This window comes from Hyaena hyaena, unplaced genomic scaffold (genome assembly GCF_003009895.1).
Source record: "Hyaena hyaena isolate Hyena2069 unplaced genomic scaffold, ASM300989v1 scaffold_334, whole genome shotgun sequence".
Taxonomy (NCBI): Eukaryota; Metazoa; Chordata; class Mammalia; order Carnivora; family Hyaenidae; genus Hyaena; species Hyaena hyaena.
In genome coordinates this window covers 595,807-610,294 of record NW_024080967.1, presented here as the reverse complement: position 1 = coordinate 610,294, position 14,488 = coordinate 595,807, and the positions used below count along the sequence as shown (strand labels likewise).

The following is a 14,488-nucleotide window of genomic DNA, read 5'->3' as shown; positions in this document are numbered from 1 at the left end:
AATCCCAAGGTGGCTGCACTGCCAGAGCCTGAGCCTGACTCAGGGCTTGAACTTACAAAACAGGAGATCATGACCTGAGCCGAAACCAAGAGTCCCAGTGCTTAACTGACTGAGCCACCCAGGAACCCCTAATTGCTCAGACTTTAAAACATTAACTTACTATTTTGAAAATGAGCTCAAATTTTATATTGGGTTTTATTTTGCTTCTAGACTGTGAAATCAAAGGCTGTCTTCGCTCCAGTGCTTCTGGAGAGATAGCAGAATGTTTCCTCTTGATGGTTCTAGCTCAGTATTACCTCCCTGTTTGCTGTTGCTTAAGTGTAAAGATTTTGTATTTCTTGTGAATAGTATACTTCAAACACAGTAGACTAAAGATGTGTCTTAAATGATTTTGTTTTTAAAATTCTTAGGCAATTAGGATTAGAGCTACTATAACATTCTTTCTGTAGTTTATTTTTTACTAAAGTAATACTGTATTTTTTGTTTTATTTATGATTGATTTTTAGTATTGCTGCTTGTTATTTTAAACACCTGGCTTCATTGAAGAATTTTATTTCCTTTAATCCATGTGAAAACCTTACTATTAGTTATATTCATGTTATTTCATTAATGCATTTTTCTTTGTTTATACATTTATTTCTATTTGATTAAGGATAAGAACTCCTGTACTTTTTAAAAAACCTTTCCAAAACCAAATAGAGAAATTAGTGATTTTTATATATTTCTTTTTGTCTGTTTTAGGATGGCTACCATAGAGTAGTTAATATTGTGCCAAAGAAACCACCACTGCTAGACAGACCTGGTGAAGGAAACTACAATAGATATTACAATCATGTTGATTACCGAGACTATGACGAGGGCCGCAGTTTTTCTCATGATCGAAGAAGTGGTCCACCTCACAGAGGAGTATGTAAATTTCCCCCATGTACTAATTGTTATATTTTATAAGCTTAAAAATCATGTAATTTTTGAAATTTGTTACTGACCATGAAGGCAGTTGAATAAACACTTCCTGCTTGATGCTCTGTTGACTTGCCTGCTAGAGCTGTCAAATGGGAACTGGTAGTGGAGAATCTTGGGACAAAGTAGGTAAGCCACTCTGGATAGCTCTATCTAAATGACATTAATTCCAACTAACCTGTGTTTTTATCCCCTAAATTGGAAAGAATTTGCAGAAGCAGGTAAAGTTAATCTATTTATTGCCTTGATACTCAAAAAGTGATGAGCAGGTGGTTACCATCTCTTACTGGAGGTACTCACTTAAATTACTTTGATTATTTTCATTCATGATGAAATGCTGTGGGTGAAGTTGGATTAACGTTGTTGAGTTTTAGTCTCATGTTTGTTGTACTGATTGAAATCTACTTACTCAAATTAGAAAGCTCTCAAAACACTACCTGTCCTATATATAATAAGCACTTTTTAAATGTTAGCTATTATTACCACGGTTGTTATTGTATTTTGTTTCTTCTGATTGTCTTTAATACTCCAGAAGTATGTTGCAATAATCTGTCATTGAATTTGATTGCAACTATTTCTTGATGCAGTTCTTTTGAACTTAGTTTGTGTGTTTACATTTCTCCTCTGCTAGACTATTTTCCTACATTTTCTTTTTTCCCTTTGCTTACTGTATAATACAGTATTATAATTTACAGTACATATTCAAACATTATTTATATTAAAATTTGACCTCACATTGGCTGTTGGAATTACTCTCCATACTTTACCCTTAAAGTGATTTAGCCAGGGTTATATGTGTATATGTATGGAACGCTAGTTCTCTGATCACTACATCATGGTGACCCTTAAGAATTCTAAAGTAGTAATGAGACTATTCAATGTTTTCTTGTAGTTTTAAAGTTTGGAGTGTGCAGCTTCTTTCTCATAGAATTGATTTTTGTTTTGTTCAATTTTTAAATGTTGTGCTGTTCCTTTAGGAAGAAGAATTTAGTGTAAAAAAACTAAACATGCACTATCTCTATCCTAGAAATACTGTACTTTGTCTTTGGAGCCATTTTTCAAGGTAGTCTGAAGAAGAAAAAATTTGGCCTAGCATAAGATTTGGCCTTATGAAAACCCTTCTTACGAAAACTAAATGTGGCCATTTAATATGGATAGGGAATTTGGGATTCATTGGACCAATTTGCATTTGAACCCTCGTGAATATGATTTTTTTCCCCCTAAAACCGTGTAGCATAATAGTGCCTCAACAGTACTTTTTTAAAATTACAAATTGTGTTCATTCATACTTTATACATTTTCTCTTTAAATTCTCTTCAAACAAAAATGACCCTACTTGATATTCTTAGGACTCTTGTGATACTAAATTATCTTGAGTTCAGTTACATAAACTAACTTTACCCAATATCATCTTACAGCCTTTGAATTTTCTTGATCTTTCATTTTGTTGTAATGTCTTTTGTTTCTTTATGTTTACTGTTGAGAATGAAAATGATGAATACATTACTTTTATGTAAGAGTAGAGTATATGATGCTAGAGAAGACCATGAAAATATTTATTCTAGCTGAATAAGTATTTCTGATTATAAATAATTCACATTATATTCTGTATATAATTTTAAAGTAATTGGGCGTGGATTACTATGTGTGTGTTTTTAATGTACCTTGCGAATGTATTTGTTTTAGAGGACACAATGTTTTTTTTTAATTAATCATAAACTTAGTGCCACATGTTGATCTAATTTAACTTATCAGTAAGTGATGTTTTCCTATTATGTTGTTTCCAAATTATGGGTTTTAGTGGGAGTCAAGATGAGAAAAGAAAATTTGAACAAGTGGGAAAGTAGCAAATGTTTCCTGGTCTTGAATTTGAAAATTGGTGAAAGAACTTGACAGAAGGAAATAGAAAGACCTGTAGGCTTCATTTAATTTAAATTGAGCCTTTGTTCTTCTAACAGCCTTTAGCTGTTGTGATGTTGGTATCTGTTTTTGGCAATAAGGCTATTAGGGCCTACCAAAGAAATACTGTAAGAATTTTCATACAGATAGATGGTACCACAGGTTGTCAGTCTACTAAACTAGTTGTTATGTGTGACTTGCTGTATCTTTTTTTTTTCTTTTTTATGCCTTTGAAACTCAGAGAAATTTAGAGAGGTATTTTTATCCTCATATTATTTTGGTCTTAGAGATTAGTTTCCACTAGTACTGTTAGATAAACCCTACTTGACCAAAATAATATAAACAAATCTGAGTAGCTTTTTTATTTTACAGGATGAATCTGGCTATAGGTGGACAAGAGATGATCATTCCACGAGCCGACAGCCAGAATACAGGTAAAAAGATAAACCTAGTACCATAACTACTCTGATACCTGATGCACAGAGCTGTCTGATGTTGAAATCTGACCTCACTGCTTATAGATGAAATATTTCTACTTAGGATTTAAATTTTTGAAAGCAACAAACATTATACTTTTGTGATTAATATAATAGCACTAATAGCATTCTGTGTCAATTGGCATTTTGTAATTGATAATAAAAAATAATGTTTGAACTATTGATATATTCTTATCAAATTAGTTATTATTCCTGATGTGTGATATGGATTATAAGGTATCTGTTTACTTAATTAGAACGTTAAGGCTGTTTTTTTCCCCTCCGGAATATTTAAGTTATTGCAAAGTTTCCTTTATTCTTATTTATTTTTAAATATTTAGTTTTGAGAGACAGAGACAGAAAGAGAGAGAGAGCGTGATCAGGAGAGGGGCAGAGAGAGGGAGCGAGAATTCCAAGCAGGCTCTGCACTGTCAGCACAGAGCCCAGTGCGGGGCTCGATTCCATGAACTGTGAGATCCTGACCCAAGCCAAAATCAAGACTGAGACACTTAACTGACCAAGCCACCCAGGTGCCCCCAGAGTTTCTTTTATTATAAGCTGACATTCTTAGATGCTTTAGTTTGATCAGTAAGGTTCTATTGGAAAGACACATTTTGGAAGGACCTCAGGCGTTGTTAGCCTTGGTTAACTATTGAAGCATCTGATAGAATAGTTAGGAAAAAAAGAGGGACAGCCTTAATCAAGTTTTTTTTTTTTTTAATGACTTCACAAAGGAAGTAGTAAAAGTTCTAAAAGCTTTTTAAAGATTCTTATGAACAGTCAGAGAATAGCCTATGGAGAATGGAAAGGGATCAACTGCCACAACTCTAGGTGCCAGAAGTAGACAAGAGGATTCAGTGGATGAGAGCAAGGCAGTTTATTACTCCCAGCCCAGCAGTCATCAGGGGCATCAGCATGGCAATGCTGGTTCCCTGCCTTCACGTCCCATAGCGTGTGATGCAGTGGGCAGGGACGAGAGCCGTGCATACAGTGGGATGCACCGCAGCTGAGGAACACAGCATCAAGAGCTTGCTACCTTTTTGTAGTAAACAGGAAACAAACAAGCCAGTCCTTCTTTCACTGAAAGTGAGTAGTCACGTGCTTATGCTGTCGTCACCTTGACATATTTAATTGTATGACCAGCTGTAGAAATTGTGCGGTGTCAGCAGATGGTTAGGTCTTATGATTTGGAGTACATGGCAGGGATGTGCAGGGATGGGCTGAACCCATGGTGGACTGCCTCTCTCAAAAGAAAGAATAGAGAAAATAGATGCTGAAAAATACTTTCTTTTTAAGCTTATTTTTTGAGAGAGAGAGACAGAGCATGCGTGAGAGAGAGAGCAAGCATTCATGAGTGGAAGAGGGGCAGAGAAAGGGAGAGAGAGAATCCCAAGTAGGCTCCACGCTCAGGTCAGTGTGGAACCTGACTCAGGGCTTGATCCCATGAACCGGGAGATCATGACCTGAGTGGAAAGCAAGAGTCATCCACTTAACCGACTGAGCCACCCAGGTTTCTTGATACTTTAATAAAATTTAATTACAGTGTTAAACTTAACACAGTAATTATAAAGACTTCTAGCTAGAAATGGAAGAGAATTTCCTTTATCTGATAAATGGGGGTTTGTACTGAGTGGTAAAATTAGAAGCATTTGCTTTAAAATGAGAATGGAGCAAAGATGCTTGTTATCACTGCTTCTATTTATCATGGTAATGGAGGCCTAAGCCTCTAGAGTTATACAAGAAAAATATATAAAAGTTGTAAGAGTTAGAATGAAAGAAAATTATATATAGATGATAAATTATCTATGTAGAAAATCCAAGAGAGTCTATCACTATTAGAACTATTAGGAAATTAGCAAAGGTTAGTGTAATAGCTGTTAGCATAAGTTAGAATTTTAAAATTCTAATTTAATTTAAAAATACTGTAGCATAAAAGGAGTGATAGGAATAAATCTAAGAAAATTGTGTGAGACCTAAGTAGATGAAATGGCAAGTCATTTCTGAAGGACACTGAAGACCTGAATAAAAGGAGCAACATAGAGGCAGTGAGGTGGTTTAATTGGTTAAGAGGCTGACTTGCTTTCAGCTCAGGTTATGATCCCTCAGTTTGTGGGGTCGGGCACCGCATGAGCCCCGCACTGACACCAAGGAGCCTACTGGGGATTCTCTCTCTCCCCCTCTCTCTGCCCCTCCTCTGCTTACGAGCGCTCGCGCGTGCTCTCTGTCTCTCTCTCTCTCTCTCTCTCTCTCTCTCGATCTCTCTCGATCTCTCTCTCTCTCCCTCTCAAAAAATAACCATTAAAAAAATCATTTTTAAGAAAGGCAAAATATATGTGTGACATCTGTGGTTGGGAAGAGACTGTATCATGAACATGTCAGTTCACAAATTCAGGTGTTCCTTTAGTTTGATTCCGTTCCAAATTCCAGGATTTTTTTTCCCATGAAGGTTGGCAAGTTGTTTCTAAAATTACCATGAAGGAGTAAAGGGACAAATGGCAAAAATAGCCTTGAAAAGTATGTGAAGACTCCAAATACTATACATCATAACTTACCAAGCTGTAGTAATGTAAACTGTGAAACTGAAAAGGGAGTCTAGAAACAAACCTAGATTATATCTAGGAATTTGCGATATAGCACTAAGAATCAAAAGGAGGAAAGAATGAACTTTTCAGTAGATAGTGCTGGGACAAGCTGCCATCATTTGGGGGGAAAACAAGGAAATTGAAAAACCTGGTGTGTCAAAATATCTGTTAATAATAAAGACCTAAATATGAAAGGCAAAAGTATAAGAAAAACTCTTGATTAGATTAGCTCATGGTTCATAGTCACGCTAAAGAAACAGTTCTCAGGTTGATTTTTAGTTATATTGCTTTTCAGGATTTAAAATAATGGCATACTTCTATCTTTATTTTCCTTTTCTGACTTTTGTAGCACTTTATTATTTTCCTATCTATATAATTTTACGTAAATGAAACAGAAGATCATATATGGGACTCCTCTTTCCCACAGTCATGTTAACAGTTTGGTGTATGTTCTGTATTTTTTCTCTATATTCACAAACATTTGGACTATTTGTTGTTAACGAGATCATATTATACATACTCTTCTGTAAGTTCCTTATCTCCTTCAGTGGCTTGTGGAAATCTCTCCAGGTTTTTTGGTTTAACTTTTATTTGAATCTTTTAAATGGCTGAGTTCTATTCCATCGTGTGGATATACCAAATAATTTAGCTGTTCATCTATCGATGAATATTCACTTTGTTTCCGGTACAAAGCAGTGTCATAATAAATCTGAGTATATCATGTACTAAATAGTACTTTGGTTTCTATGCAATAGTTTGTCTAAAGTGGAATTTCTGGGTCATAGGGCAGGTATATTTTACATTTTAATAGACAACACTTATGTTTCTATTTTTGAAAAAAGCCTAACACTTTAATTTGGTTAGTTTTTTTTATTTCTTACTTATAAGTGTAATATAAGTAGAGTTTTGGGAATTTTCTTTTGTTGTTGTGATTCCTAATTTTTTTTCTTTTTTAAAATTAATTTATTTTTAATGTTTTATTTATTTCTGAGAGAGAGACACAGTGTGAGCAGGGGAGGGTCAGAGAGAGAGGGAGGCACAGAATCCGAAGCAGGCTCCAGGCTCTGAGCTAGCTGTCAGCACAGAGCCCGACGTAGGGCTTGAACCCACGAACCGTGAGATCATGACCTGAGCCGAAGTCAGACACTTAACCACACTTAACCGACTGAGCCACCCAGGCCCCACCTTTTTTTTAAAATTTAAATCCAAGTTAACATATAGCATAATAATGTTTTCAGGAATAGAATTTAACGGTTCATCAGAATGTTGGAATTTCTTTTAAGAATTGTTATAACTGTGTCCCATAGATTCTGATAGATAATAGTTTTTTTTTTTTTAACTGATCGTGACATAGTATATTCTATTCATTCTGTGATCAGAGAATGTTGCCTGTACTCGTACTCTATTGTTTGAAATTTTTTGGTATAGAATTTATTGTATATGGTATATTCATTCATTTGATAAATATTTATTGGGAGACTGGTAATGTCAGGTATTCTTTTACCTCCATGGATAAAAAGGTTCTCTTATTAGCCTACGTTTTAGTATGAATTGTAGATAGTAAACAGATAAATCTAATTTTTTTGAAGAGAAATAAAGCAGGATGGTAGTGTAGAAAGGATTTTTTCCACATTTTCTCCCACCTTCACTTGATGTCTGGGTGTCTTCAGTAACATTTCAGGTATTATGCTCTCCCAGAACCTACTGCTTTTACAGACTAGCATCATTCTGTCTGTACATTGTTCCCTATTAGGTGGCCTCATTGAAGAGTTCCAAGCTTAAAGACTTTGTGAAAAAGAACTTTGTTCTGGGTGGAGATCACTGTACTGTAAACCATGCAGAGAGTGGTTGTAATACTGTTTTGAGTGTTTAGGAAAACCATGCTAATTTAGTTAGTGCTTTGTTGGGGTGTACATGATAATTCTTTATGTTGTGGAAAGAAAATATTAGAATACTTAAAACGTGTTTGAAACCGTCTTTAAATTTATAGAAAAGTTGTAAGAATAATTTAAAAATCTGCTATAATTGTTCACCAAAGACTCCCAGTAATGTCTCTCACAATGCCCCAAATATGTGTTTTTTAGCAAAAAGATCTATTCTGAGTTTACAGGTCATATTTTTGTAGACTTCTTTAATCTGAAACAGTTCCTCCGCCTTTTCCTTGATTGTATGCCTCATTGTTTTGGGCAAGATGAATACAGGGCAGACATTTTGTAGAATGTTTCTCTTTAGGTTTGTCTGATGTTCACAATTAAAGTTAGGCATTTTTGCCAGGGCAGTCCCTGAGGTGATGCTGCATTCTTTTTATTGCATCCTGTTGGTTGCCCAGGTTGTCAATTTGTCCCCTTTTTGGTATTATTGACTTTTGTCATTTAAGATGGGGTCTGCAAAATTTCTTCACTGTGAAGTTAGCCTTCTCCCCTGAGATGAGTATTTTGTAGAGCAGATACTTTGAAGCTATGCAAATAAGCTATTCGTCATCCATTTTCACCCACTAGTTCTAGCCTGAATTTTTTTTTTCCAAGGTTGTTTGTTTATTTTTGGAGGGGAGGGAGAGAGACAGAATGAGTGCAGGAGGGACAGAGAGGGAGGGAGACAGGATCCCAAGCAGGCTTAGAGCCATCACTGCAGAGCCCCATGCAGGGCTCAAACTCACAAACTGTGAGATCATGACCTGAGGCAAAACTAAGAGCCCTACACTTAACCAACTGAGCCACCCAGGTGTTCCCATTACAATGATTTGTAATGGTGATTCTGTAATTAGATTGTTCTTTCTATATTTATGATGCATGCTGTTAACCCGGTGTCAGTTGTGAGAAAGAGCTTTCTCTCTACCACCACCTTTTAGAAAAATCAAACAAAATGTTTACATCAGTGTGGACTCATGGATTCCTTTTTTACTCTGTTATAATCTGTTCCTATCTTTATTTCGATGCCCAAAGGTGGTCAGTGGGAATCCCTTCAAATTAGCTTTTGTGTTTTTTCAAAAAATACTTTGTTGTAGTGGCATATGTATAACATAAAATATGCCATTTTCACAATTTTTAAGTATACAACTCACTGGCATTAATTACATTCACAATGTTGGGTAACCAGCACTACTATTTTCAAAACTTTTTTTCATCATCCCAAACAAAAATTATACTTTAACTGTCAAGCAGTAACTCCTCATGCCTCCTTAACCGCAGACCAGGTCAACCACATTCTCTTTTTTGTCTGTAAGAATTTTTCTATCCTAGGTATTTCATATAAGTGGAATGATACTATATTTGTCCTTTTGTGTCTGGCTTCTATCATTTAGCATGATTTTTTAAAAGTGGTTTTTTAAGTGTTTGTTTATTTTGAGAGCAAGAGAGAGTGTCTGAGCACAGTAGGGGCAGAGAGAGAGGGAGGGAGAGAACCCCAAGCACAGAGTCTGACATGGGGCTCAAACCCACAAACCATGAGATCATGACCTGAGCCAAAACCAAGAGTTGAATGTCCATCCAACTGAACTAACCATGCGCCCCTAGAATGATGTTTTCAAGGTTCATCCATGGTGTAACATGTCAGAATGTCATTCCTTTTTATTGGTGAATAATATTCCATTTTATGTGTTTACTGCATTTTGTTTATCGATTTATCTTTTGTTGGATACTTGTGTGGTTTCTACCATTTGGGTCTTGTGAATAATGCTGCAGTGAATTTGGACACAAAAGTATCTGTTTTGAGTCCTGTTTTAAATTCTTTTGAGTGGGTACGTAGGAGTAGAATTGCTGGTCATATGGTACTTCTCTGTTTAGCTTTTTGAGGAACCCCCTAACTGATTTCTGTAGTGGATGTACCATTTTACATTCCCACCAGTGTACGAGGTTCCCAGTTACTTCACATACTCACCACCACTTGTTATATTGCTTTTATTATTGCTTGTGTGTGTGTGTGTATGTATGCAGGGGCATTCTGTTAAGTATTTTTAAACATTAAAACTTGGATTTCAGTTATTTTAGGTTCTAGTTATTTTGTAAATATAGCCATAGCAGGTTATGGCCTAAAATGTTCACAGACACTATCTGTGTACTGAGACATTTATTCACTCTGTATTTTTAAAACTAGTACACAGTATTGTGAGAATGCGAATAAGAACTAGCAGAAGGAGATTATGTTCTTTGTTGTCAGAAAAGGGAAAGAAGAAATACTCTGAAATGGCTAATATAAAGGAGAATGGGGTGGGTTGTACTTCCTGTGGTAAGTAATGACACTGAAAGAATTCAGAAAAATGATGCCAAGTAGGATGATGAGGACAGACTGAGGAGGAGGGATCATTTGAGTTGAACCCTGAAGGCTGCGTAGCATTTCTGTGGAAGAGATGGATAGAGCTGAAGGAAGATTATTTAAGTGGCTGGCACATGATAAGCAAGTGAATGGTGTGTAACTGATGAGTCCATTCTGGCTGAAGAACAGGTACTAGTGGACATCTGAGTCGCTGGAATCTCACAGAGAATGTGGGAGTAAAATTGCTTAGAAGTCAGGTCCAGAGAGAAATTTGGAGGAATCGTTGGTATAAAAGTGATTTTTGAATTGGGCTTTGGTTTCTTGTTCCCTGCAGAAAGTTTTATAGGCTGGGGGGATGATTCTATTTCAGGTATGACATCAGCTGGCATAGAATATATAGACAAAAGGTAAGAGGCAGCAGAGAGGAGTTGGACGATAGGTGTGGCACAGCTTTTGTGTATTCTTTAAAACCTGAGGTGAGGGGTACCTGGGTGGCTCAGTTGGTTAAGTGTCTGACCTCAGCTTAACTCATGATGTCACAATTTTGTGAGTTTGAGCCCTGTATCAGATTCTGTGCTGACAGGTCAGAGCCTGGAGCCTGCTTCGAAATCTGTCTCTGCTCCTCTCCCACTTGTGCTCTGTCTCTCTCTGTCTCTCAAAAATAAACAAACATTAAAAAGATTAAAAAAAAAAAAACAACCCCAAAAACCTGAGGTGAAAGGAAGGGAGGTAGAGAATTTAGGATGATACTTGGGTGAATAATTGGGGTGGGGGTCTTCCTGAGAAGCTCAGGCATCTTGGAAACTTGGTGCTGAACTGCAGCTCAATGAAATCTTGTTGAAACTTAACATTTGTTAAGACCTTAAAAAAAAAAGATCTAGTTTTAGCTAAATCTAATGTGTGTATATGAAAACGAATGCTGCTTTTGAAATTCAGTGTGTGCAGTGTCTTTTCATTTAAATAAATACTCCCTATACTTTCTTTTAAACAATTTAATGAAGATTTTTGGTGGAGCCCTGTACATGTTAATATTTCCAACGTTTCCTTTGATCTTTTTCACCATTAATTAATTTCTTTCATGTGTAAATCACATTGTGGCATCTATCTCTCAAGCAGTTGTTCATTTGTGGCAGTTCATTTACTGTACTTAGAAATATGTTACTGTGGGTGTGCTTTATAACATTATTTTCTGGAGGCTATATGTGGATTTTTGGTTTTTTTGAGGTATACTTGGCATTTTGTTCACATCCTTTTAATTGTTTCATTGTTTTCAGAAGCTTTATGTGAAATTTTTTTTGAGGAATAATTGACATATTATCCTTATCCTTGTTATTATTGCCATCTTGGTAAGTATGAAGTGGTATCATTATCGTTTTGATTTACATTTCCCCTTTGGTTCATGATGAGCAACATTTCCTGTGCTTATCGGTCATTTGTATATTTTCTCTGAAGAGTTATCTACTCCTTTTTGGGTCCATTTTAAAATGAAGTTGTCTTTTTGTTTTTGAGTTTTAGAAGAGTTCTTTACATATTCTGCTTCTTAAATCTTTATCAGATACATGGTTTGCAAATACTGTTTTTTTGATAATATTCTTCAATGTTCAGTGTTTTAATTTTAGTGAAGTCTGATTTCTCTTTTTCCTTTTGTTGCTAATGTTTTTGGTGTTCTAAGAATCCATTGCTAATTCAGTGTTGTTTTGTTATGAGTTGTCCACATCATTCTTTGATCACTTCCTTACCTTCTTATGCAAGATGTTCCAGGTTATTCTTATACTTTCTCTGCCCCAGCTGTAAAGTCAGCTATTTGTCCAAGGAGCACAGGTTCTCATTAGTGGAAACTCCAAGATCTGCACATTTAGTATGCGTGCATGTGTGTGTGTGGACGCACATACTCTTACATAGGTATTTTTATACAGTATTTACATATATTGAGGACTCTGAGTTTGTGGCACTAACCTTTCCTCTTTTCCATGTCCTATTTTACCACCTCTTTCTGTCAGTGAAAAACTTGGCTCCTAGTTGTTGGAAGAGACAGTCCCCCATGGGTCTTTTGCACTCCTACACATCTTGCCAAGATCTGCCAAGAGTGCAAGGCCCTGACCACCTTTTATCCATGCTCTTTCTCAGAGTTGAGTTTGTAGTGAGTAGTCTTGAAAGATAAGGTAATGCCTTCCTCTGTGTCAAAGAGCAGGCTTGCTTTTTGCTTGGTGTAAAAATAGTGGCTTCCCCAAATTGAGTGTTCCTTAGTTCTGAACCAAACTCACTATGTATGTAGCATTGATCTTGGCTTATATCACATCATTCCTGTGGGACTTGGTACCAGGAGGAGCTGGTGCAAACAAGCCAGTGCTGTGTTGCTTGTTGTGCCGAGAATAATAAAGTTGTTTGTCCCAGGAGTCTTGTGTCTTCTACCAATATCCATGAAATACTAACATTCTAAGAACTTACTAGCTTGTAAGTAGGGTAAAATCTGATCCCAGACTTAAAACCAGTATCCTCAATATTTTTGCTCACATTCTTGTACATAGTTAGTTTTCTGATGTCTTGAGGTTTCCTTCTTGCTCTTTCCACCACTTCACTTTTGCAGGTTGCCATCACTGGCTACTGCCAAGCCACGTTGCTTGCACCATCTTCCACAGGCCTATTACTGGCTGTGGAACTTTTGGTTTATAATTAATCTTTTTCACTTTCTGTTTTATATGTTCCATATTGTAGGACATTATGTACTTTATAAATCCAACACATATATTAGGGTTTTATATCGAATAAGTGTGGGATCATTGGAAGCAACTGGATTGAATAACAGCTAATAGAACAAAAGGGAATGCAGTGTTTTCTATCATCCTCCCACACTCCCACCCTCACTTTGGTAGTTATAACTTTCTTCTTTAATAGAGTCACATACCTGATAATTTATTCACATTTTGTGTTGGTTCTGTGTATATAGTGGTTTTGTTATCTTTGTTCAAACTACACTTGTAGAGAAATTCAGAATATATTAGGATCCATTTCATTTTATATTCAAGGAACATTATATCCTACTTTACCAAGAGTTATTAATTTAGACTGAATGAGATAGTTTTTAACAGTAATTTTCCCCCTATAGTTATGAGGTCTTAGAATAAACTTGAGGGTGGAACTGATATCAGTAAAGTATGAACTAGTATTTGGAAATATGGAACAGGAGGGCCATTTAGGTGACTCAGTTTATTGAGTGTCTGATTCTTGATTTCTGCTCAGGTCATAACCTCAGGGTCATGGAATCCAGCCCTGTGTTGGGCTTCACACTGAGCGTGGAGCCTGCTTAAGATTCTCTTCCTCTGTCCCTTGCCTCTGCTTGTGCATTCTCTCTCTTTTCTAAAATAATAATAATGATAATAAAAAAAAAAGAGTGTCATCAAGTGGCCAGCGTACTTTATTTTTAAATGCTGACATTTTTATTTTCTGTATTCACGTATGGAAAATTTTCATTAAATAGTTCAATTTTTTTTAATGTTTGTTTATTTTTGGGAGAGAGAGAGAGAAAGAGTGTGAACAGGGAGGGGCAGAAAGAGAGGGAGACACAGAATCCAAAGCAGGCTCCAGGCTCTGAGCTGTCAGCACAGAGCCTGATGCGGGGCTCAAACTCCCAAACCATGAGATCGTGACCTGACCCAAAGTCAGATACCCAACCAACTGAGCCACCCAGGCACCCCAAAATAGTTCAATATTGTTATACCTATTGATTTTTTTAAAGCAGGGATTTAATTTTTTATTTTATTATAGTGATATAGTGATAAAAAGATATATCTTCTTAGGTAGTACACTATTTGACAGAGAAAAATACTATCAGATATCTTTGATGTATTAGTTTAGTGGTACAAATGCTTATTAAGTGTTTACTTTGTATAGGCCACTGTTTACATCACTGGCTTCCAGTCTAGTGAGTGAGATAGATACTCAAGAAGATAGCCTAATATGATACGTTCTGAAGTTGCATAAAATGCTGTTGGAAGACAAAGTATTTACCCTGTTCTGGGGTTTTATTAAATATTTTCTGTGGGAGCAGATAATATGACAAAACATGAAGGAAAACTAAGAGTTAACCTGAAGGAGAGTAGTGAGAAACATGTTCCTGCAGAAGGAGGAGCATGAGCAAGCTGTATAAATAAAGCATGATGTGTAGAGGTATTAATGGATGCTTATTGTGACTTAGGAAATTGTGAGTTAAATTAGAACTACAAAGTCTGAATAAGCAGTTTTAAAAATATAGTTTTATTCTCTTGACAACGGGGAGCTCCTGGAAAATTTTAACTTGGTAGACAGGCTAAGGTAACTCAA

At 36.1% G+C, this 14,488-nt stretch overlaps 1 protein-coding gene across 12 annotated transcripts in view; it reads left to right on the top strand.

The window, feature by feature from the left end:
• Positions 1-14,488, top strand: part of PPHLN1 (periphilin 1) — a 181,371-nt gene that overhangs the window by 59,068 nt on the left and 107,815 nt on the right. For 10 of the 12 annotated variants that reach the window (XM_039249340.1, XM_039249336.1, XM_039249343.1 and 7 more), the window contains 2 exons: positions 742-906; positions 3,232-3,293. In XM_039249340.1, coding sequence (XP_039105271.1) covers positions 742-906; positions 3,232-3,293 — 227 coding nt within the window. The remainder of the gene's footprint in view (positions 1-741; positions 907-3,231; positions 3,294-14,488) is intronic. The other 2 variants (XM_039249342.1, XM_039249341.1) reach the window with 1 other exon arrangement.